The following is a 25061-nucleotide window of genomic DNA, read 5'->3' on the forward strand; positions in this document are numbered from 1 at the left end:
GTGGCAGTTGGTCACACTGTTATGAAGAGTGCTGCATGCGCTGTGTGTAAACATGCGCACGCCGCGCTCAGGCCAGCGTTGCCAATTTAGCGACTTTGTCGCTAGAAACGGCGACTTTTGCCTTCATCTTAGCGACAAAAAAAACTTTTTAGCGACAAAAATTATTTAGCGACTTATCTGGCGACTTTTGGAGTACTGACGAGTCAAAACTATTTTGGGCCAGTATTTTCATTAACAAAACTAAGATTTTGACTATAGAAATTGTCTGAGTCAAGTTTGTCTGAACAAAACAAAGTTTATTTGAAGAAGAGATGCATTCAGTTTAGCCTGAAACTCATAAAAGAAATTCAACAAAGACTGCCAAGTAAAGTTACGATCCTGAAAAAAAGTCAATGTTGGATGTTGAAGAAACACTAAAAGTGAATAAAAATAATGCTGTAGCGGATGTAGCCAAGGAACTGGGTTTTAGTGGCGATTTCATAGACGGTATGCTGCAAGAATGGCATAATATCAACTTCATTAGGTGGAATAACGCTACTAACACTGTTTTATTTTGGAGTGAGGTTTTCCTGTATGAAAATACCGCAGGGGAGAATCCTTTTTCTTTGATTTCACAGCTAGCAATGACTGTTCTATGCCTACCGCCTTAAAATGCAGAAATGGAAAGAATATTCAGTTCTATGAACATTATAAAAACTAAACAACGTAACAGATTATCGTTAAAGACAATTAATGCTTTGATCATATTGAGAGACCAGCTGAAGAAACAAAATAAAGATTGTGCATCTTTTGACACACCGTCAGACGTATTGGCGCTTGTTGGAACGAACAAAAGTTACCCTTTTGCGGCAAAACCAGTCGAACTGCATCATCTGTTGAGCGACGTTCAACCCTCTACATCAACTACAGTTCAGTCAGAGCATGAAACAGAAGAGTTATTCGATCTTCTGAGTGACGACGATGAATAGCTCACATACCGGTATGTATATATTTTGTAACTTAATTTGTTTTCATGCTTTCTTTTGTTACAAATAGAGTTGTATATTTCTAGTATATTTGACTACTGTGATCGAAACAACAATTTATGTGTTGCATCAATTATGATAACAAGTTTAATTAAACGTTAGCGTATTTTATATATACACTCCTGGAAATGGAAAAAAGAACACATTGACACCGGTGTGTCAGACCCACCATACATGTTCCGGACACTGCGAGAGGGCTGTACAAGCAATGATCACACGCACGGCACAGCGGACACACCAGGAACTGCGGTGTTGGCCGTCAAATGGCGCTAGCTGCGCAGCATTTGTGCACCGCCGCCGTCAGTGTCAGCCAGTTTGCCGTGGCATACGGAGCTCCATCGCAGTCTTTAACACTGGTAGCATGCCGCGACAGCGTGGACGTGAACCGTATGTGCAGTTGACGGACTTTGAGCGAGGGCGTATAGTGGGCATGCGGGAGGCGGGTGGACGTACCGCCGAATTGCTCAACACGTGGGGCGTGAGGTCTCCACAGTACATCGATGTTGTCGCCAGTGGTCGGCGGAAGGTGCACGTGCCCGTCGACCTGGGACCGGACCGCAGCGACGCACGGATGCACGCCAAGACCGTAGGATCCTACGCAGTGCCTTAGGGGACCGCACCGCCACTTCTCAGCAAATTAGGGACACTGTTGCTCCTGGGGTATCGGCGAGGACCATTCGCAACCGTCTCCATGAAGCTGGGCTACGGTCCCGCACACCGTTAGGCCGTCTTCCACTCACGCCCCAACATCGTGCAGCCCGCCTCCAGTGGTGTCGCGACAGGCGTGAATGGAGGGACGAATGGAGACGTGTCGTCTTCAGCGATGAGAGTCGCTTCTGCCTTGGTGCCAATGATGGTCGTATGCGTGTTTGGCGCCGTGCAGGTGAGCGCCACAATCAGGACTGCATACGACCGAGGCACACAGGGCCAACACCCGGCATCATGGTGTGGGGAGCGATCTCCTACACTGGCCGTACACCACTGGTGATCGTCGAGGTGACACTGAATAGTGCACGGTACATCCAAACCGTCATCGAACCCATCGTTCTACCATTCCTAGACCGGCAAGGGAACTTGCTGTTCCAACAGGATAATGCACGTCCGCATGTATCCCGTGCCACCCAACGTGCTCTAGAAGGTGTAAGTCAACTACCCTGGCCAGCAAGATCTCCGGATCTGTCCCCCGTTGAGCATGTTTGGGACTGGATGAAGCGTCGTCTCACGCGGTCTGCACGTCCAGCACGAACGCTGGTCCAACTGAGGCGCCAGGTGGAAATGGCATGGCAAGCCGTTCCACAGGACTACATCCAGCATCTCTAAGATCGTCTCCATGGGAGAATAGCAGCCTGCATTGCTGCGAAAGGTGGATATACACTGTACTAGTGCCGACATTGTGCATGCTCTGTTGCCTGTGTCTATGTGCCTGTGGTTCTGTCAGTGTGATCATGTGATGTATCTGACCCCAGGAATGTGTCAATAAAGTTTCCCCTTCCTGGGACAATGAATTCACGGTGTTCTTATTTCAATTTCTAGGAGTGTATGTTGTTGCAAGCGATGCGTCATTTAATTAAGACAATATAGCAATTACGTATGAGAGCTTTTATTAATATTTTATTCCCCCCCACTGGCTTATTGCACCATTCACAGCACGAAATTTTCAGTACACCCCTAGTAAAATCAGTTTTAGCGACTTTCTAGCGACTTTTGATATTGAATCTAGCGACTCGGGTTTTTTAGAGTTGGCAACACTGGCTCAGGCGCTCTGTCTTGGCTTGGCAGTCGTTGAGAAAGGAGCTCCCGTTGGATGTTACCGTCAAGTGCGAATTGGGCGCAGTTATTCGGTTTTTGAACGCAAAGGGCACTGCGCCGATTGAAATCCATCGCCAATTGACGGAAGTGTATGGTGACTCGTACATGGACGTCAAAAATGTTCGTAAGTGGTGTAGAGGGTGTGCAGCTGGTCGGACCGAAATTCACGACGAACAAAGGAGCGGGAGACCGTCAATTTCTGAGTAGACAGTGTTGAAGGTTGAGCAAAGTATGCGTGAAGATCGGCAGATCATCCTGAATGATCTCTGCACGTTGGTTCCTGAGGTTTCCCGAAGCCCCGCTCACAGAATTTTAACGGAAACATTGAACTACCGGAAGGTGTGTGCAAGATGTGTGCCACGCATGCTGACTGAGGGCCACATGCGGCAACGAGTTGATGCTTCCCGCGCATTTCTTCACCGCCTTACAGCCGAACAGGACAACTTTCTGGACTCAATCGTCACTGGTGACGAAACCTGGGCATACCACTTTACACTTGAGACCAAGCAAAAATCACGCTCGTGGCGGCATCCTTCTTCGTCAATGCTGCGGAAATTCAAACAAACACAGTCTGCCGGTAAAGTCATTACAACCGTTTTTTGGGATCGGAAAGGGGTATTGTTGGTCGACGTTATGCCCAATGGGACCAGAATTAACCCTGACAGGTACTGTGAGACTCTGAAAAAACTCAAACGGTCAATTCAGAACCGGAGAAGAGGAATGTTGAGCAAGGGCGTACACATTCCCCATGGCAACGCTCGCACACACTTCGCTCGGCAAACCGTTGCTCTCCTGCAACTGTTTCAGTGAAACATAATCACCCACCCACCCTGTAGTCCTGACTTGGCGCCGGGTGGCTATCACCTGTTCCAAAACAACATTTGGCCAGAAAGCGATTCATCTCCGACGACGAGGTGAAAGAAGAAGTTCATAACTTTCTGAACAGCATGGTGGCGAGCTGGTATGACATGGACATACAAAAACTGCCAGAGCGTCTACAAAAATGTATCGACAGAAATGTTGATTATGTCGAAAAATAACTAAATGTTCAAGCTATAGACTGATGTAAACCATTGTAGAAGCAAACAGGTCTATGTACTTACAAAAAATAGGGGACTTTACTTTTGGGATTACCCTCGTAATTATCCGAATGGGACGGAAATCGGTAGATGTGATGTACATATACAAGCAAACAAATTCTTACAATTTCAGAAAAACTGAATGATTTATTCAAGAGAAAGAGCTTCACAAACTAAGCAAGTTAAAAACGTGTTGGGGCACCTCTGGCCTTATGCAAGCAGTTATTCGGCTTGGCGTTGTTAGTGAAAGTTGCTGGATGTCCTCTTGAAGGACATTGTGACAAATTCTCTCCAATTGGCGCGTTAGATCGTCAAAATCTAGAGACGGTTGGACGGCCCTGGCCATAGGGCTCCAAACGTTCTTCGTTGAGGGGAAACCCGGCAACCTTGCTGGCCAAAGTAGGGTTTGGCAAACACGAAGATAAGCGGCAGAAACTCTCGGCTTGCGCAGGTGTACATTATCTTGCTGAAATGTAAGTCCAGGATGGCTTGCCATGAAGGGCAACAAAACGGGGCGTAGAATACTGTTGACGTACCGCTAAGCAGGTAAGGGTGCCGCGGAAGACAACCAAAGCAGACCTGCTACAAAAAGAAATGGCATCCCAGACCATCACTCCTGGTTGTCGTAATCTCACTGACTAGAGTAGAATTCTCTTCAGCAATGAGTCCCGCTTAGAACTGAGTCCCAATGATCAGGATCAATCAATACCGACCCGAATAACTGGTTGCATAAGGGCCAGAGGTGGACCAATGCGTTATTAACTTGGTTCAAATGGCTCTCAGCACTATGGGACTTAACATCTGAGGTCATCAGTCCCCTAGAACTTAGAACTACTTACACCTAACTAACCTAAGGACATCACACACATCCATGCCCAAGGCAGGATTCGAACCTGCGACCGTAGCTGTTGCCAGACTGAAGAGCCTAGAGCCGCTCGTCCACAGCGGCCGATCGTTATTAACTTTTCCGTTTCTGAAGCCCTTTCTCTTGAGTAAATCATACAATTTATTTGATATTGTAATCATTTGTTTGTCTGTACAGGAACATCACATCTACCCACTTCGGTCCTATTCGGATATTTTTTTATGGTGCGTCTTTTTTTTTTCTTAGAGTGTAGAAGGGCATGCGCATAAACTCAAGGCACAGTGAACTTAATTTAGTCAAGGAGGAGGATAGATCAGGGATTACGAAAATCTTTGTTTTTTTACTGGTGCGACAGAGCACTGGCTCCCAAAACCAGCGAATGCAGTCGCAGTTACATGAACAAGTAGGAATTTGAAATAACTAATGGGGCCTCATGCCATCATACCAGATGTTGAGCCCATATGACAATGGCGAATGCCATCTGGTGACCATCGTTCTCCTTGGAACCTCTGCACGCGGATATGTCCATTGTGGTGCTGTACACACAAAGGGATTTGTCTGGAAAGACGACGTAGTTGCTACTTCTGCATCCATCATTGTTGTTGTTGGGCGCTCAGTTGTCGGCATGCCTATCCCTGTTGCCTGTCACGGAAAGTCGCAACGATGGTCGCCATGCAGACAGGTGCTCCAGATGTCGTCCTACTGTCCTTGTGGAGCTATAAGCTATCTGTCGGAACATCGTCCATATCCCAGCCACTTACTAAAAGTACGCCACACTTGTGAATGTGGAGCAAGCGGCACCCGAAATCACATTGTCTGGGAAAGTGGCGTTAGACAAGATGTTACAGACCAGGACAGGGACGGATTTGGTAATACAACAGTCTACAGTATAATAAGGAACAAGGAACTGTGAGGTAAGCTGAGCTCGCTGACAGCTAAAATATCAGTTTATGAATTGCAAGGCTACCTGGCTGAGAGACAACCAAGGAGAGGCTATACTTAATGACAACAAGACATGGCACGGCAGAACAGCCACCTACGACAACCTTCTGGAAGCAGTGAGGAAATGAGACTCGGGGAGGACCACAAAGGACTGCCTAGGAACCTGGCAGCCATCTCCCAGTCTCTACACCTTGGGTGGCACTTGAGTTGCACCGCAGCACGCCGGGGACTAACCATCCAGACAAATGAGATATCCAGCTTGGGTCTGATACTAAGTACAATAGTGTAGTGTAGTGTTCTGTTATGTAATCTAGTGTTCTATGTTAGAGTAGTCCAGAATAATAAATTACAAAATTTGTAATCTACCAATGCTCCATAGTGAAACGGATCAGTTGTACGTGCCTTTTGGATCAACATACACTGAAGAGCCAAATAAACTGGTACACCTGCCTAATATCGTATAGGGCCCCACGAACGCACAGATGTGCCGCAACACGACATGGCATGGACTCGACTAATGTCTGAAGTAATGCTGGAAGAAACTGACACCATGAATCCTGCAGGGCTGACCACAAATCTGTAAGAGTATGAGGCGGTGGAGATCTCTTCTGAACAGCGCGTTACAAGGCATCAAAGGTACGTTCAATAATGTTCACGTCTGGGGAGTTTGGTGGCCAGTGGAAGTGTTTAAACTCAGAAGAGTGTTCATAGAGCGACACTATAGCAGTTATGGACGCGTGGGATGTCGCATAATACGAGGGGCACTACGAACGTAATGTGTGGACACTAAGTTGGGAATGTGGGTCTCAATGGGAGCGTGCAAGGGATAAATTCCTGCAGTCGCGCTGTCCTCTGTGCCCTCGGTGGCTCAGATGGATAGACAGTCTGCCGCGTAAGCAGGAGATCCCGGTTTCGAATTCCGGTCGGTGTACACATTTTCAACTGTCCCCGTTGATGTATATCAAAGCCTGTTGGCAGCTTAAGGCTCTTGATTTAATTATCAATTTTTGCTAGAGAGCTGCACGGTCGCCGATGGTATCTGCTCTTTCGGACATGTCCGAAAGAACACATAATACGAGGGGCACTACGAATGTAATGTGTGGATACTAAGTTGGGAATGTGGGTCTCAATGGGAGCATGCAAGGGATAAATCCCTGCAGTCGCACTGTCCTCTGCGCCCTCGGTGGCTCACCGAAAGAATAGATACCATTTTCATATAGCTAAGGCTAACCAAACATTGATCTTCTTCTGTGCCGATGCACACGCATTGCCCGAGCTCTTACGGGACTCGGTAAGATTGTCTGCCGCGAGTAATGTGTGTAATGGGCAGGAGCACTACGAATGTAGTGTGTGGACATTAAGTTGGGAATGTGGGTCTTACGGGGAGCGTGCAAGGAATAAATCCCAGCAGTCGCTCTAGGCTCTGAGCACTTGGTGGCTCAGATGGATAGAGCGTCTGCCATGTAAGCAGAAGACGTCGGGTTCGAGTCCCGGTAGGGGCACACATTTTCAACTGTCCCCTTTGGTGTATATCAACGCCTGTCTGTAGCTTAAGGGTCTTGTTTTAATTATCATTTCATTCTAGAGAGCTGCATGGTCACCGATAGTATCTGTTCTTTCGGACATGTCCGAAATAACAGATATCATGTTCATATAGGATACAAATGAGGCGCTGAGACCCATTAGGGCCATAAGCACAACGCCGTCAAACCCACGCTTAACTAAATATCAGAGAAACCAGTGGCACAGACTTCCGTGAATTTTCGTATACACAGTGTGAACCTATAGCACAAATAAAGCTGACTCACCATAAGATCAACAGATTTCAGAAGCATGAATAAATGCTACAATCTCACAATCGACGGTGATGTGCTTTACTCCCTTAAGAGTCTCATCGTCTCGATGGATCACTGTATGATGAAATTCATAACTTAATATACTATAACTCATTCGGAAACCCACAAAATAGGTTTACTGTCAGTACAACTTTCACATATGCTGACGCACGTTCTAATTATACTACGCACGAGAGAATTAACATATCTGGGGAGAGTGCTATCATCTAGCAGGATTTATGCAGAAAGAACGGGGATAAAAGTCTGCCCACATGTGCTACACCTGTTGGTACCGATGTAAACTTCTAGTTGAGTGGCAAGGGCTACCTGTGCACATCGTGAATCGTGCACGTTGTTTATCAAATCCGTATGCATTTGGCCCATAAGGCAATTAAATCACGCGAGTTGTGCGTGCACAGAAGCTTCTTAAAAGGTGGACAACTGAAGGCGTGCTCGCGACCCTGATGCCAAGTTTCACGGAGTCAAGAAGAGCAGTAGCACGGTAGATTTACGTGCCGTACCTCTCCGATCTCAGCGTCTGTGTTACGTTTAACAGCTTTCAAAGAAAAATAACCAATAGTCCTTTTGCATTCCTCTCGTCTGCCTTTCCCCACTCCCTCTCATTTCTGCCCAGCCCCCTCCCCCCTCTTATGAGTCCTCGTCCTCCATCGGCTCCTTTCCCCCCCCCCCCCCCTTTCCACACTTCGTTTTTCCTCTCCTTGCCTCCCTTTTCTTTCCCATCATTTCTCCAGGTTCCCCCTGTCTGCCCTCGGCTGTGGTGTGTCATATTTATGCCAACTTTTTAGTGCAGTGTTCAAGTGAGTGTTCAGCGTTGTGCGTCTTTCCAAAGTGTTGCGAACAGAAATCATGCTGTCGCTGGGTGTGAATTTTATATCTCTTGCGAACAGAAACCAGACTGTCGCCGTGTTTTTTAATTGTCTATTATTTTACCTCTCTGCTTCCTGTGTATTTTATTAGCATCACCAATCCTTTGTTTTATGTTTTAAGTTCCACAATTTTCCGCCATTTTACCATTTAAGTCACCGATTTCATCGCCTGCTTTTATTATTTATTATCTTCATTTTTTAAAGCAAATTGTGTAGGCTAAAAGGCGGCGTACTAGGCTGCCGCCAGCCCGCCCCCTACGGGGGGAATCGAAACTCAATAAAGGAAAAAAAAGGAATAACCGATAAACCCGCAAGGTGTCGAAAGTTAGGATGTTCACATGCTCTTGTGCTCTTACACAGCAGCCGCCACTGGCAGTGACGATGTGGCATAGTTCCCTTGGCTACCAGGTCGCCTGACCTAACGCCTTGTGACGTGTTATTTTGGAGATGTTTACGTAAACCCATTGTCAGAAACAATGGAACAGCTCAGAGATCGCATTGATGCTGCTGTGTTGACCATTGGTAGGCTGTAGCTACGTAACGTATGGAATGAACTCTACTTTCACTTGGACATGTGACCAGAGGGGGTTACTCACAGAACATCTGCAGAGTGCAACTAGCAAACTTGGTGAGTTTACAGTTGTATTCGTACATCAATCGCATTTGTACATGTTGTAATACGGAAAATATAGTGCTTTGAAAACGAATGAATCCTTTATAGTACCCCTATATAAAAAGTAGGCTGAAAAATCCTTAGGAGGAATCATACCCGTGAACAAAACTAGAGAGAAAAGAAATAAAGCAATTTACGTGTTGATAAACGACAGGAAAAGTAGTAATAGAGTATCTCTAAAAAAATTTGTATTACAATGTGCTCTGACTGGTGTAATAGTCTGAAAGAGCTACTGTATATTTCACTGTTAATTGATTCATTTATAAATATGTGGGAGTGACAAGTCGATAGTCGGCAGGACACGGAAACATTCTCTGTATGTAGGGGTAATATGACTACATAAAGGAAAACGCCTGCGTGGATTTTATACTGGGAATAATCACTTTTATTCCACCTCACAAACACGATACATACATACGCTAACGTGGGAAACGAACACTAACCGCTTCCTCCAAAGAACCTCAATCCCAAAAAGAATGTTTCCGTGTCCTGTCGACTATCGACTTGTCACTCCCACAAACATAAAATCTAACCTTTATTGTAGGAGAGCAGAATGTTTCCTGTTGATGTTTAGGTGAAAACATGGCGATCCTGATTATTAATTCCACCGTAATAGTATACTGGACAGGCTTGTCACCAAATGGTTTGCAGAGATTATAAAATGAACAGTTCAAATGTTTGGTCATGCGTTCAGGGCGTCACAGGGCATTCTCATCGATATTAAAGTTTTTGGAGTTTTTGGTTAACAAGTATATTCCAAGTGAACAGTAAACTGAGATGAATCTACTATTAAAAGTACTCAATCGGACAGGATTGTCTCAGTCATCAATATGGCCAAAATTAACGAAGTAATTACCAGTGACATTACATCCTGGTATATTAGAATGAAAGCTGTGGATATGCGACGACAGTCGGATCAGTGATATGCTTCATCGTTACTGAATTTGTCCCATAAGCTTCGTAAGCTACATTTCCTTCTGCTCAAGTGGTTGCTTTTGGAACTTGTGTTTCTCTTTAGCAGTACATGTTATGTTATCCTGTGGTTTGCTTACCTTAAGTTAAACTCATGTGTGCTGCTAGCCTCCATGGTGTCGTCCTCCATGTCTAACATGTAGAAAGAACCTTACACTACGCAAAACGGTGATGAACAGCAGTTGTGACAAATTCTGTTCACAGTCTCTTGTTATACTAACGACGCAGTATCTCTGCATCAAACAGCAGAAAACAGTGATCTTTCCCTAGAGTTAACTGCACAGTCTAATACATAATGGTACACACAATTACGACACTCTCTGGTGCGAAAGTTGCTACCAGCTGATTGCTGGAGCGAAACGAGCGCTCCAAGCAGTGAGAAAGCAGTCATATGCGTCGTAAGCATAATGTTAGTTTTTTAATTATTTTCTACTTGATTGGCGATATAATCGATATATTTTTGCATTATATGCGTCAGTAAATTATCAAGCGATATGAATTATAACGAAACAAATGTAAAAACAACCGAATCACACTTATTCAATGACGAAAGCTACAACTTATTCGTGATGAAATATTTTCTGAAACGTGCATGTTTGCACTTTACTGTGCTGAAATCAAGAGAATAATTTCGTGCAGGACAAGCACATATTTCTGTTTGTTATTATTGTAGGCACTTTCCTTGACACTCAACATTTTTTATTGTGGCTCATGATTCGCCCATTTTTACACTTCAGTCGACTTCCTAACACACTAATATTTTTGTAAATGTAATTAGTTTTCCTTCAAAAGTGAATGTGTTGATGATTCTTGCCATTTGTGGCTCAGATTTAGCAACAAGTGTGGAATTGGTTTCTTCTGTGTTGGGAAAGAGTTTAATTGCTTTTGACAATTTATTATCACATCTGTGTGGTTTTTCCGTAAGCTACAGGTGTGGTGGCTTATCTATTACGTTAACTAATGCAGGTATTGCATTCCATGTAGGTTTCCTATGTTCCACATTCACTGATATGGCTCAGAGTGTAGCGAAAGAAACTCCACTTTGTAGGGAAGATGTACGACGTCTTTCTGCGAAAGGGCAGGCCTTCTGTTTATTAGCACTTTTTTGTCATTAAAGGAAAACGACATTACTCAGTAAATTTCCGTACGTCAGAAGAGAATCGTAAATAAACTTCCTGTAATGCACCGTTTCGTATCTCCGAGGGTCCTTAGGACACTAAAAAATCACAAATGTGGAGTAATTTTTTAATTATTGTCGATTTTTATGGCACTAGATACATTCTCTATTGTTAAGAATTATGTTGAAAATCGATACATGTTAGCACTCATTCGATATCGCTTCCAGAAGTGTCGCTTGCTGCGCTGCTATCGCTGGGAGTAAACGTGACGGAATGTCGCGACTGTTAGACTGTGGTAACTGAGATGAAGCGTAGCCTCGATGATAACTATTTTTTATTAATTTTATTTTTGGCCTTTGATCTGAGATCTTTCTGCCGTTTACTGTTCAAATAGTCGAAAGCGACAATGATGCCCTTTGAAGTTTCGTTTGACTGAACACCACCCGAAAACGATTTTGTTTTTGTTGGTCTTCTACAGAAGCACTTAGCTGTGAATAAGACGAAAAATCATCGACACTCCATGACTTATAAGTAACAGCGAAAAACACTACGAACTTCATATGCATTTGTTGTCTTATTTTCGAGTATGCTATCTTGACTGAGATGACGAACTGATTTTAAGTTCTTATATGTGAGCATTCTGCCTTGTTGATTCGAGTTTCTACGTATTTATTTTTTATTTATGAGGCTCCACAGGACCATGCGAGCCAAAGCTACATTGTCATGCAACAGATCAGTTCGTAGTTTACAGAATGCTGACTAAAAATTAATGAAAAAGAATGAAAGAACAAAACAAAATACGAAAAAAATTGTGAGGGAGTATACGAATAAATAACACATTAAGGAAAAAAGTTGCGGGGACTCTTATACAGAGTAGGAGTGCGCCACAAGGAAACACTTCAAATTGGATGTGAAAGCTTGAAATTTATCACTCATTTTTTTCTGCTGGAAACTTAATGAAAATAAAACCTGCGAAATAGTTCACACCTTTTGTACAGTGTTTCAGCCGGCCGCTGTGGTCGAGCGGTACTAGGCGCTTCAGTCCGGAAACACGCGGTTACTACGCTCGCAGGTTCGAATCCTGCCTCGGGCATGGATGTGCATGATGTCCTTAGGTTAGTTAGCTTTAAGTAGTTCTAAGTCTAGGCGACTGATGACCTCAGATGTTATGTCCCATAGCGCTTAGAGCCATTTGAACCATTTTGAACAATGTTTCAGGAAGTGCTATCCAACTGCACATCGTTTTCCGTTTGGTGTTTACAGAATGGATATTGCTATTTATCCTGAATAAGTCATTATTGTCGACACAAATCTCATGAAGGAATATCTATACAGAAGTGGCAGAGTTAGAATTCAGAGACTTCTGAATAACGACCAATGGGAAGTTCACGAACTGACACCGCTGATCAGCCTGACCCCCATCTTGTGGGCAACGAATATTTATTTTTTATTTATGAGGCTCCACAGGACCATGCGAGCCAAAGCTACATTGTCATGCAACAGATCAGTTCGTAGTTTACAGAATGCTGACTAAAAATTAATGAAAAAGAATGAAAGAACAAAACAAAATACGAAAAAAATTGTGAGGGAGTATACGAATAAATAACACATTAAGGAAAAAAGTTGCGGGGACTCTTATACAGAGTAGGAGTGCGCCACAAGGAAACACTTCAAATTGGATGTGAAAGCTTGAAATTTATCACTCATTTTTTTCTGCTGGAAACTTAATGAAAATAAAACCTGCGAAATAGTTCACACCTTTTGTACAGTGTTTCAGCCGGCCGCTGTGGTCGAGCGGTACTAGGCGCTTCAGTCCGGAAACACGCGGTTACTACGCTCGCAGGTTCGAATCCTGCCTCGGGCATGGATGTGCATGATGTCCTTAGGTTAGTTAGCTTTAAGTAGTTCTAAGTCTAGGCGACTGATGACCTCAGATGTTATGTCCCATAGCGCTTAGAGCCATTTGAACCATTTTGAACAATGTTTCAGGAAGTGCTATCCAACTGCACATCGTTTTCCGTTTGGTGTTTACAGAATGGATATTGCTATTTATCCTGAATAAGTCATTATTGTCGACACAAATCTCATGAAGGAAAATCTATACAGAAGTGGCAGAGTTAGAATTCAGAGACTTCTGAATAACGACCAATGGGAAGTTCACGAACTGACACCGCTGATCAGCCTGACCCCCATCTTGTGGGCAACGAATATTCTTGGTGCATGCACCGAGTGGTCCTAAAGTGTAACACCATACGAGATAACAAAGTGACAGTAAGCAAGGTAAAAAAGTAAAATGAAGTGATACAATTTCAGAGACTATACTGGTCTCATACAGATATAATTTTATATATACAGACTGGAGTGGCGAGTGACAATTTGTACCAAGGCCAGGAATCGAACACAGGTGTCCTGCTTATTATGCAGTTTTGTTAGTCACTAGGCCACCTTGGCGGATCGGTTCACACAACTGCACGAGTGGCCCTGGCACGCCTCCCTCCCTAACCCAGATTCTTGCTGCCGTCCCAGTCTAAATTTCCCCTTACACACGGACAGAACTGCCGAGTCTTTCCATGTTCTGGAATAGCACCTCAGCATCGAACGTAAATGGGGGATCCAGCCTGAAATCCAGGTGCAGTATCACAATGTCATAGACTTTACAAGTCTCATACAAATATGGTTTTATTTATATAGACTGAAGTGGCGAGTGAAAATTTATATCAGTGGAATCGAACTCGGGTCTCCAGAACATATGCAGCCTCGGCAGTTCTCTGCGTCTGTAAGGGGGAATTTAAAGTAGACTGGGGAGGCAGTGAGAATTTGGGTCGGGGAGGGAGCCTTGCCAGCGTAATCTGTGCAGTTGTACGAGGTGCATTCAAGTTCTAAGGCCTCCGATTTTTTTTCTAATTAGCTACTCACCCAAAATCAATGAAACTTCTCAACGTAATCGCCCTGCAGACGTACACATTTTTCACAACGCTGACGCCATGATTCCATGGCAGCGGCGAAGGCTTCTTTAGGAGTCTGTTTTGACCACTCGAAAATCGCTGAGGCAATAGCAGCACAGCTGGTGAATGTGCGGCCACAGAGAGTGTCTTTCATTGTTGGAAAAAGCCAAAAGTCACTAGGAGCCAGGTCAGGTGAGTAGGGAGCATGAGGAATCACTTCAAAGTTGTTATCACGAAGAAACTGTTGCGTAACGTTAGCTCGATGTGCGGGTGCGTTGTCTTGGTGAAATAGCACACGCGCAGCCCTTCCCGGACGTTTTTGTTGCAGTGCAGGAAGGAATTTGTTCTTCAAAACATTTTCGTAGGATTCACCTGTTACCGTAGTGCCCTTTGGAACGCAATGGGTAAGGATTATGCCCTCGCTGTCCCAGAACATGGACACCATCATTTTTTCAGCACTGGCGGTTACCCGAAATTTTCTTTGTGGCGGTGAATCTGTGTGCTTCCATTGAGCTGACTGGCGCTTTGTTTCTGGATTGAAAAATGGCATCCATGTCTCATCCATTGTCACAACCGACGAAAAGAAAGTCCCATTCATGCTGTCGTTGCGTGTCAACATTTCTTGGCAACATGCCACACGGGCAGCCATGTGGTCGTCCGTCAGCATTCGTGGCACCCACCCGGATGACACTTTTCGCATTTTCAGGTCGTCATGCAGGATTGTGTGCACAGAACCCACAGAAATGCCAACTCTGGAGGCAATCTGTTCAACAGACATTCAGTGATCCCCCAAAACAATTCTCTCCACTTTCTCCATCATGACGTCAGACCGGCTTGTGCAAGCCCAAGGTTGTTTCGGTTTGTTGTCACACGATGTTCTGCCTTCATTAAACTGTCACACCCACGAACGCACTTTCGACACATCCATAACTCCATCACCACATGTCTCCTCCAACTGTCTATGAATTTCAATTGGTTTCACACAACGAAAATTCAGAAAATGAATGATTGCACTCTGTTCAAGTAAGGAAAACGTCGCCATTTTAAGTATTTAAAACAGTTCTCAGTCTCGGCGCTGGCGGTAAAATTCCATCTGCCGTACGGTGCTGCCATCTCTGGGACGTATTGACAATGAACACGGCCTCATTTTAAAACAATGCGCATGTTTCTATCTCTTTCCAGTCCGGAGAAAAAAATCGGAGGCCTTAGAACTTGAATGCACTTCGTATGAACCGCTGTGCCAAAGTGGTTTAGTGGCTAACGCACCTGCCTGGTAAACACGACACCCGGATTCGATTGTTGGCCTTGGTACAAATTTTCACTCGCCCCTTCATTCTATACAAAATAAAAGTAAAAAGCTTTCAAGTTTTAGTGTTTCAAAGTGTAATGTACACGGTGTTTGTTTCAAATTGAGACAATATCTCGAAAACGACGTATCAAACGAAAAATGGTCTAGATGTCTGTGCTACATCCTAACCACCGCTCATACGTGGGAGGGGTCGACTTGGTATTTTCGAATGGGAACATCTCATTTTTATCGTGTATTTCGATTCAACGCCAAAAAATACGTGCAGCTCACTGAAACCATTCATTGGTGGGAGATGACGCTGTAACCGACAGACATCAAGTGTGCCTATTTTTGAAGTTAAAAACTGATCTACAGCAGAACCCCTCTAATCCGTCACCTTCGGGACCGGGGCCACGGTCGGAAAGAAAAAAAGGTCGGATTATCCGAAAAATCTAATATTTATTGCAAAAAATATAAAAAGACATTTAGTACAACAAATTAAACGTTTTAAGAACTAAAAGACGTCTACAGTAATATAAAAAGATGTTTTTTTACACAGTGTTAAACAATATATTAACTAAAAAACGTCTACACACACTATAATATGTATTGCTTTTAAAAGGAAAAACGACAAACAAATTACAGTACTGTACTGTACTTAATAACGTATAAACGATATATACTGTAAACTAAAAAAATGTTTATAGCACTGTATATAAAAAAGAAATTTTTTACAAAGAAATAAACTACTGCATGTATAAACTAAGAAATGATTATACTGTATGCATTGTTTTTACGGTAAAAACGAAAACAAATTACTTGGAAAAAAGTTGTATATTTTTGTTTAGCAGATGTTATTCTAGATTTAGCTGTAGTGTCCCTCCATTTTTTATCCACAAAACGTACATTGGAGTTGAAGTTGGATTCTACTCGATGTATTGAAGGGCGATGTAAAAGCGTTTTTTGCATCGTTGTGTGAAATCCGGGTGGGGGGTTCGTCTTCGCCTTCCGAGTCCTCATTCACAGTTTCCCTGGGTAACAGCGGAAACAATCTGGTCGTCACTGAACTCTTCAAAAGAGTCACAGTCTTTGTCACATTTGTTGAACCACTCTCCAACTTCATTGGCAGGAGCGTTCGGCTCCAGAGTTTGTAGATCTTTAACGATTTCCACTGCGTCGTTGTTTTGCTCATCTTCGGTATACTCATTTTCAGTCATAACTTGTGGCCAACGCTTACGCCACGATTTCCGCAATGTGTCAGGTTTCAGTTCATCTCATGCTGCAGCGATTGTGTAGATATCATCTTTGATGTTCAGGGATTTCATTGTCTCAAATAAGTTATGACCTCCTTCAGATTTTTCCAAGATTGAGCTGATATCCTTTCTGCGATATCGCCTTTTTAACCATTCGATAACGCCTTGATCCATTGGTTGGATGAGTAAGGTCACATTAGGAGGCAGAAAGAGAGCTTTTATGTCCCCTTTCACCAAATCTTCCTCAGATGGATGTGATGGTGCGTTATCCAACAGCAGTAGAGCACGAACAGGCAGATTTTTTTGCTTCAAGTCTTTTTCGACCGATGGCCCAAACTCGTCGAAAAACCAGGATTTAAAAAGGTTGCAGTCCATCCAAGCAGATTTTTGATTGCGGTAATAAACCGGCAAGGAAGATAAGTTTATATTTTTGAATGCCTTTGGCTTCTTAGATTTGCCAATGTCGAACAAGGGGAGCTTGCGGGAACCATCTGCGTTGCTACAAGGAATGACTGTTATTCCATCTGTTATAAGTTTCGTTCCTACCACGTGTTCATTTGAAGCTGCGAGCGTTTTTGTTGGCAACATTTTAAAGTTCAGCCCTGTCTCGTCGATGTTATACACTTGGCAGGGTAACAGTTCATTTTCTTCTACAATTTCTTGAAACTTAACAGAAAACTCCTTAGCAGCTGCGGCATCGACAGGTAGTTTTTCACCTGAAATAGAAACAAATCGGACACCATGACGAGTTTTCCATCGATCAATCCAGCCTTCACTGGCAGCAAATTTACTTTCGGCTTCCAGTTTTTTTGTGCAAAACTTCGTTTTTTCTTTTGAGGATTGGCCCGGATATCGGAGTTCCTTTCCTTCTTTTTTCACAAAACCACATCCACAATGCGTTATCAAGCAGTTCAGGTTTGGGTTTTTTTAATGTTTTACGATTCTTCAGAGTGGTTTCACCATCATGGTAACTGTGTAGGATTCAATGTCTTTCCGATTCTTCCTCCAATCCTTAATTGTCGTAACACCTACATTCAGTTCCTTCGCAATTTTTTGGAGCGATACTCCTTCGTCCAGTCTTTGTAGCACTGCTAATTTTTCATTTAGTGAAAGAGTTACGTGTTTACGTTTGAATGCAGACATGTTGAAAAACAGACAACTGTACACACAATGAATCTACAGTAATAACGACTGTAGAGAACACGGAATAAAGCAAACAACGACGTTTTTTAATCCCAACAAAGGATAAAACTGCACAAAAACGTACAGTATAACAATATGCACAGCGATAGACACCGCAACAATGGCCCGACAGGCGTTCAGTCAGTGACAAGTCGGCACAGGCTCGCGAGCCTCAGCATGGTCGGACTAACCGGAGTGACGGACCATCCAAGGTCGGATTAGAGGGGTTCTACTGTATTTGATTCTACATTTCATTTAAGATGTAACTGTAAACCTTCGTGTTCTAAAGGATGATATTTATCCAGAATAAGATTTTCACTCTGCAGTGGAGCGTGCGCTGATATGAAACTTCCTGGCAGATTAAAACTGTGTGCCGGGCCGAGACTGGAACTTGGGGCCCCTTGCCTTTCGTGGGCAAGTGCTCTACCAACTGAGCTACCCAAGCACGACTCACGCCCCCCCCCCCCCCTCACAGCTTTACTTCTGCCAGTACCTCGTCTCCTACCTTCCAAACTTTACAGAAGCTCTCCTGCCAACCTTGCAGAACTAGCTCTCCTCTTTCAGGAGTGCTAGTTCTGCAAGGTTCGCAGGAGACCTTCTGTAAAGTTTGGAATGTAGGAGACGAGGTACTGGCAGAAGTAAAGACGATATTTATGTTAGAAATACAGTACAAATAATATGGATAGACATTAACATTTCTGGTAAGTAAGCTAATTGTATGGATAAGGTAGCTTTCTGTTCCCTACAGGATTGAGTCCCCAAACCACCGGAATGCTTGATTTCGATGATCGACCTCGAACCTCAACATCAGTATAACTGATTTTGGTGTGCGTTTCCATCCAACCGCTATAGACTAGGTGCATAGTGGAGCGCTGACGACGAATGTCAGGGAAGGGTAGCACAGATCAGGGTTTTGTGACTCATGTTTGTAAATGCAACAGTGCAAATTGAGCCACAGGGCAGAGCAGATCAGCACAGTGCCTGCTCCCGCCTTGGCCGCTCAGTGTCCGAAACAAAGTTCACTGCATGAGCGCCATGCAGCTGACGGGCGGTCACAGACCTTCTGCTCTTTCCGGGTGGGCGCGATAGTGGGAACTGCTTCCCAGTATGCGCACACACTTCGTAGCTAAGTATTTCCTTCGCTGCGCTGCCCTGCCATCCCCTTCTATGGCTGTGTTGAGTGAGCCACGCCCAATTTTCGCGCAGGCCGTTGCGCGACTACCGGCGGAATACAAACCGCAGCTCTTGCAATAAGGTAAAATGTCCATGAAATGATAGCAGTAATCCATATTTTCTAATGTAAAAGGACACTTCATTAAAAATTTCCACAAAGCAACATAAACAATCATATCCATGTTTCATCAAATGTAACAGTTCTTTCCAGAAATTTTTCTCCTGTTCAACGACGTTTAAGCAATTCTTCCGCGATTATTTCGCGACCTGCTTTCCGCTCTTCACTCGGATCTTGTGGAACCCACCTAGCAACAACATTTAACTTTACAGTTATGATTCTGGAAACTGAGGGACGGACCTTCTGGCCTCATGTGCAATTCCCTCAGGTTTTTAGTCGATTCTCTCTCAAAATATCATTAACAATAACCTGGCAGGTGTAGTCTGCTGATCACGGAACCATAACGGTTAAGCATGTGTAGTGTGAAATGAACTTCGTATAAAACGAATCTGGAAATTCAGCTGGCAAGGGTATGACCGATCTTCTTTTTCTTACTAATATTACTTCTGGGCTCCAGTGATGGCGGCTCTATTATGACAGGAAAAGAAGGAAGGCTTGCCAACAAAAATTTGTCTTCGGTACCCAAAAACAATGTTTGCACAACGTTCTTCTCACCACCTCAATTGGTTGTGCCTGACTTAAGTGGTTTAGCAGATTTCCGGAATGTAGTAGAAAAAAGTTATAAATAAGTTGTTTCAAGGATTTTTGACCAAAAGAGCTATAGCATCGAATATTTCTTTGCTGTGTGGAATTCGATGGACACAAAAACATAAAAGTATTGAACAGATTGCAGATAATTTCACAAAAGTTGTGAACCAAATAGAGAATTTCTCTTAGGATACAAAAGCTAAATCAAAACAGACGGCTTACCAGTTGTACAATACTTGCACTTACTCCAAAGCAATTGCTTCTGTTGCTAGAATCAATATGTCTGACTTCGCAGGCACTTGAACTGGGCATAGTAAAAATGCATACCCATATACTAAAATTATTACAAATATTCTGGAGCAGCACAGAGAAAATTAAGTTTCAATATTTCAAGATATACTTACAGCTGCTGAAAATATTGCTGATGAAATACAAGTGTATTTTTCAATACTATTACAAGTTAAGAAGCAAACTCACAGATAAAATCTAACCTAATGTTATAAACAATCAATTATCATCGCTCCAGATACAAATTTTTTAATTTCTTCTTTGTAATACCGATATTCAGATACATGTAACAACTTTTAGTTTATTTACATTTCATCCTTATTATAAATACCAAAATATTTATTATATTAATAATTTCTTACCTGAAGCAACAATGTAATATGATTTCTGGGTGGTAAAGGCACAATACCTACAAATCTACCAATCACTGATATTATTGACAGACATAAAATGTTTTCGCCCACCACAAAATAGGCTCTATTATTTTCGTTTACAGTTCCTGCAATTACAGTCAGAGTTGAACGAGCTTTTAGTAATCTATTGATTAATATAAATAAAATACATTACTTTATTATGCACTTTATTATTTTTCTTTTTCATACCGAATATACTTCTTCGAGGACAAGGACACGCCATTTTTTTAAGCTATCATTGGGAGAAATGTGGCGTGCAACTTTTGTCAAGATCGAAAAGATCTCATCTCTAATAAGAGTTTGCTCCTTATTGAACTAGACGTTGTGGTAAAGTGACACCTCTCAGCACGCTGATATTAAGTTCAGAATTCCATAATTTACTAGTTTGGATGCACTGTGTGAATAAAACTACGGAGTTGAACACTGTCTTCGTTCAACCCTATACTATTATTAGTCAGTTCCGTCTGCCATATGACTGTCGTTTTAGCAGGTTTCTCACATTTGTGCAGTCTAATTCTGGGCCTGGGTAAACGTACACAAGAAACACAAAGATGTAGCTTCCAATACATATTTGTTGAATTTCATTTACACAAGTCATAGTTAAAAAAATTGAAGACATGAAACAATGCAATATATGTGATACCCATTAACATAAACAGGTGTGATATTTGTCAGCAGAGATACAGATGACAGCGAAATCTAATAAACTTTTTTTTTTAAAAGTAATCTGCATTTTAGCTTTTTGGGAATATTAGGTAATCATATTTTTGTTGAACCCAAGACAATTCTTTCATATTGCACATTTTGCTTTCGCTATCAACCTTATGTTACAGATGTAAGAATAAGAATATTTTTGTGAATATTTTAATGTTTTATTTCCTACGTTTTTTGTCATTTTGCTGGATACATAGCAGGTTTAATCAAATAATGATGTGTATAATTTCGGTTCATCAACTTGACCAATGTATCACACTCATAATCAGTTACATTTAGTTTGAAGATAATTGTGAAATTATTCTTGTCTTTTAAGCAGGAAAATAATTTGGCTGAAAAATATTGAGTGAATAAGCAACAAATCGCTGGTACACAGTAAATTTTCTGTGACTCTTGTAAAATTAAGTTCTTGTCGCACGTCACTAACATAGTTACATAAAACATGAATATTTCAGAGTCTTGACGTCCCCGTCCCCTACTCCATCCCCATCTGATGAATATCAGTGGATACCCACACTCATTATAATTTCGTCTGATATATGGACAATCACGTAGCTATAGGACTCCAACGTCCACAGAATATGTAATATGTTATTGGTTTTACAAGTAACGTCTGTGACGAAAATGTTCAACAACGAAAGTCCAGAAAACTTCTGCAATTATTTATTCAATTATTTCAAAAGGCAAATAAGAAAGAGGGATATATGTTTAAATGAAGGAGCAAAGAAGACGAGACACACCTACTCGGAGGAGACAAAGAACGATTATTACAGCGTGCTTCAGATGGATCTGAGGAACTGGTCTGAGTAGCTTTGAATGGGAAAAAATTGCTGTTGCTCTTGTCACTGCGCTTCGTGAAAGAGTCAAACTGAGACTTAACTTGCTAAAACGTTAAAGGTACGACATAGTTCTTCAAGTAGGTTCACATGTTCCTACTAGTTCTGTCGGCAACAACAGTTATGTTATCTGCAGGAAATATGAATGAACGTAACAGCAACACTCGAAAACAGCCATCAACCCTGTTTTACACGAGCGACTTTCTGGTAAATGTCGACTGCTCGTAGTGCGTGAGACTTTCGTTTATGCGTGTAAATCAGCAGCCAACTACGTTGCGAGTGTATCTATGACGTCAGTGATGTATAGACTGTGCCGAGTGTGGAGTCCTAATTTCCGAGTATGCTGCACACTGAGCATGAGCACGAACGTGGGTCTATAGCGGCGTCTACTAGAAGTTAACCAATTCTGGCACGCTTCACTCCTATTACAGAAACAGATTTTGTGCTTTCCTGCCTTCTTGCTCTTTGTTGTCGTGACACATTTCCTGCTAGTGGTCTAGTTATCTCCTACAAGAGAACTAAATATCTGAAAGCAAAACTTATTTACGTTTTACAGAAAAAACTACACTATGCATAAACAAGAGACGCAAATAGAGAAACGTGTTTTGATGAAAATTATTTCAACAATTAAAAAAGTCAGATTTATTTGACGAGAAAAATAATTTTCGATGTTATTTGGTACTTAGCACGAAAACAAGATACATAGGATAAAGTAAAAAGGTTCTTTTACGCGTTGTACATATTGTTTGATGCGTTTGCAAGTATATATTTTCTCGAGCAACTAAATGTGTATGTTTTTAAATATTTGGACAACATTTTCCCTATTCTTGCAGTTCTAAGGAGTATCGAGAATTTACCACACGACCTTTGGAAAGAACATCTACCAAGCACTCTGTTTTGGTCATTTATAAACTCTATTGTCGTTGCTTATTCCTAATTTTTATTTCTATATTCCAATTTTTTCATAAAAGGGGTAGTCCTTCATAACCTCATTTTTACTGTTTAGGTCCCAAACTGCACCGCTAACAGCTGTCTCGACACACACAATTCTGGTGCTGACGTGTAAACAAAAACGACCACTAAAAGCAGACGAGACTTAGTGCAGAAATAAAAGGCCAGAGCTGCTGCAGTAAGAGTCACTTGCCTCCGATAGACGAGAAGAAAGTTGATCGTGTAAAAGGAGCTTAGACTGTCGAATAAGATAGAGTGCGCGCTCCATAATGGAGGGGAAGATGTTAGCTTCAAAACGCTCTTTGTCTCATTCGGCTGCGAGCTGCCGGAGAGTCAGGACGTGCGTTTCCGTCAACCCCGTTTTGAGTTTATGTAACACGGCACAATGGATCATTCTGTAGAGCATAGGTACGCTATCAAATTTTGCGCTAAACTTTGGGAAGTCCGCCACCGAAACGTTTCGATTACTTCAGCATGCCTTTGGGACTGATTGCTTGTCCAAATCACAAGTTTTCCGATGGCACAAGTCGTCAATGGAGGACCGAGAGGAGATTACCGACGAACCTCGCAGTGGACGGCCATCAACCGCACGAGTCGACGAAAATGTGACGCGTGTGTTCGATTGTTTGAACTCTGACAGACAGCTGAGCCTTCACAAACTCTAAACATGTCAAAAACAACCGTTTTCCGTATTGTGACCGAAGATTTGAACATGAGAAAGGCGTGTGCCAAACTCGTCCCAAAAGTGTTGACAGACGAACACAAGCACATGTGAGTGCTTCGGTGCCGAGAAATGTTAGAAATGTGTGAAAATGATCCTCATTTTTTAAACTCAGTTATCACTGGTGATGAGTCGTGGATTTTTGAGTACGACCCTGAGACAAAAAGGCAGAGTTCAGAGTGGCACACCCCATCGTCACTCCGTCCCAAGAATGCACGTATAAGCAAGTCCAGGATCAAAACCATGCTCATTGTCTTCTTTGACGTCAGAGGCATTGTCCACCACGAATTCGTACCTACCGGGACTACAGTGAACTCAGCTTTGTACTTGGAAGTGCTCAAAAGACTGAAAAAGAAGGTCTCGCGCTGCCGAAGCGACATCAAGGACACGTGGAAAGTTCACCACGACAACGCGCCGAGTCACAGCGCCTTCATTGTCAACGACTTCCTGGCGAGGACCAAGACCCCACTGGTTCCCCAGCCTTCCTACAGTCCTGACCTGGCTCCCGCTGACGTTTTCTTGTCTCCTCGGTTAAAAGGAGTCATGAAAGGAAAACAATGGGACACGACTGAAAGCATCCAGGCGCATGTTACATCAGCTCTGAAGGACATTCCGGAAAAGGCATTCCAGGATGCCTTCCAGGCTTGGAAACACCGCCTCCAGAAGTGTATCGACGCAAGAGGGTGCTATTTTGAAAATTTTTGACTATTTGTGCGAATATATTCAATAAATGATTTTTTTATTAATTTGGTCGAATTACTTATGGAACACACCTTGTACAACTTGAATACCAATTCGCGTAAACTTTCCTTCGACAGCGTATCTAATTTACATAGACTAATATTACAATATTATATTAATATATAATAGTCTAGGGACATTAAAGGAAGCAGCTGTTGGGAAGGGAGTGAGACAGGGTTGTAGCCTCTCCCTGATGTTATTCAATCTGTATATTGAGCAAGCAGTAAAGGAAACAAAAGAAGAATTCGGAGTAGGTATTAAAATCCATGGAGAAGAAATAAAAACTTTGAGGTTCGCCGATGACATTGTAATTCTGTCAGAGACAGCAAAGGACTTGGAAGAGCAGTTGAACGGAATAGACAGTGTCTTGAAAGGAGGTTATAAGATGAACATCAAGAAAAGCAAAACGAGGATAATGGAATGTAGTCTAATTAAGTAGGGTGATGCTGATGGAATTAGATTAGGAAGTGCGGCTGGTCCCGGCGGAGGTTCGAGTCCTCCCTCGGGCATGGGCGTGTGTTTGTCCTTAGGATAATTTAGGTTAAGTAGTGTGTAAGCTTAGGGACTGATGACCTTAGCAATTAAGTCCCATAAGATTTAACATACATTTTAGATTAGGAAATGAGACACTTAAAGTAGTAAAGG

The 25061-nt window shown here is 42.7% G+C and overlaps 1 protein-coding gene across 1 annotated transcript in view; it reads right to left on the reverse strand.

Moving 5' to 3' along the window:
- Positions 1-10290, reverse strand: part of LOC124607455 — an 83971-nt gene extending 73681 nt beyond the window's left edge. The window contains exon 1 of the mRNA XM_047139790.1: positions 10168-10290. Coding sequence (XP_046995746.1) covers positions 10168-10226 — 59 coding nt within the window. The 5' untranslated portion in view covers positions 10227-10290. The remainder of the gene's footprint in view (positions 1-10167) is intronic.
- Between the last annotated feature and the right edge of the window lie 14771 nt (positions 10291-25061).

This window comes from Schistocerca americana, chromosome 3 (genome assembly GCF_021461395.2).
Source record: "Schistocerca americana isolate TAMUIC-IGC-003095 chromosome 3, iqSchAmer2.1, whole genome shotgun sequence".
Taxonomy (NCBI): Eukaryota; Metazoa; Arthropoda; class Insecta; order Orthoptera; family Acrididae; genus Schistocerca; species Schistocerca americana.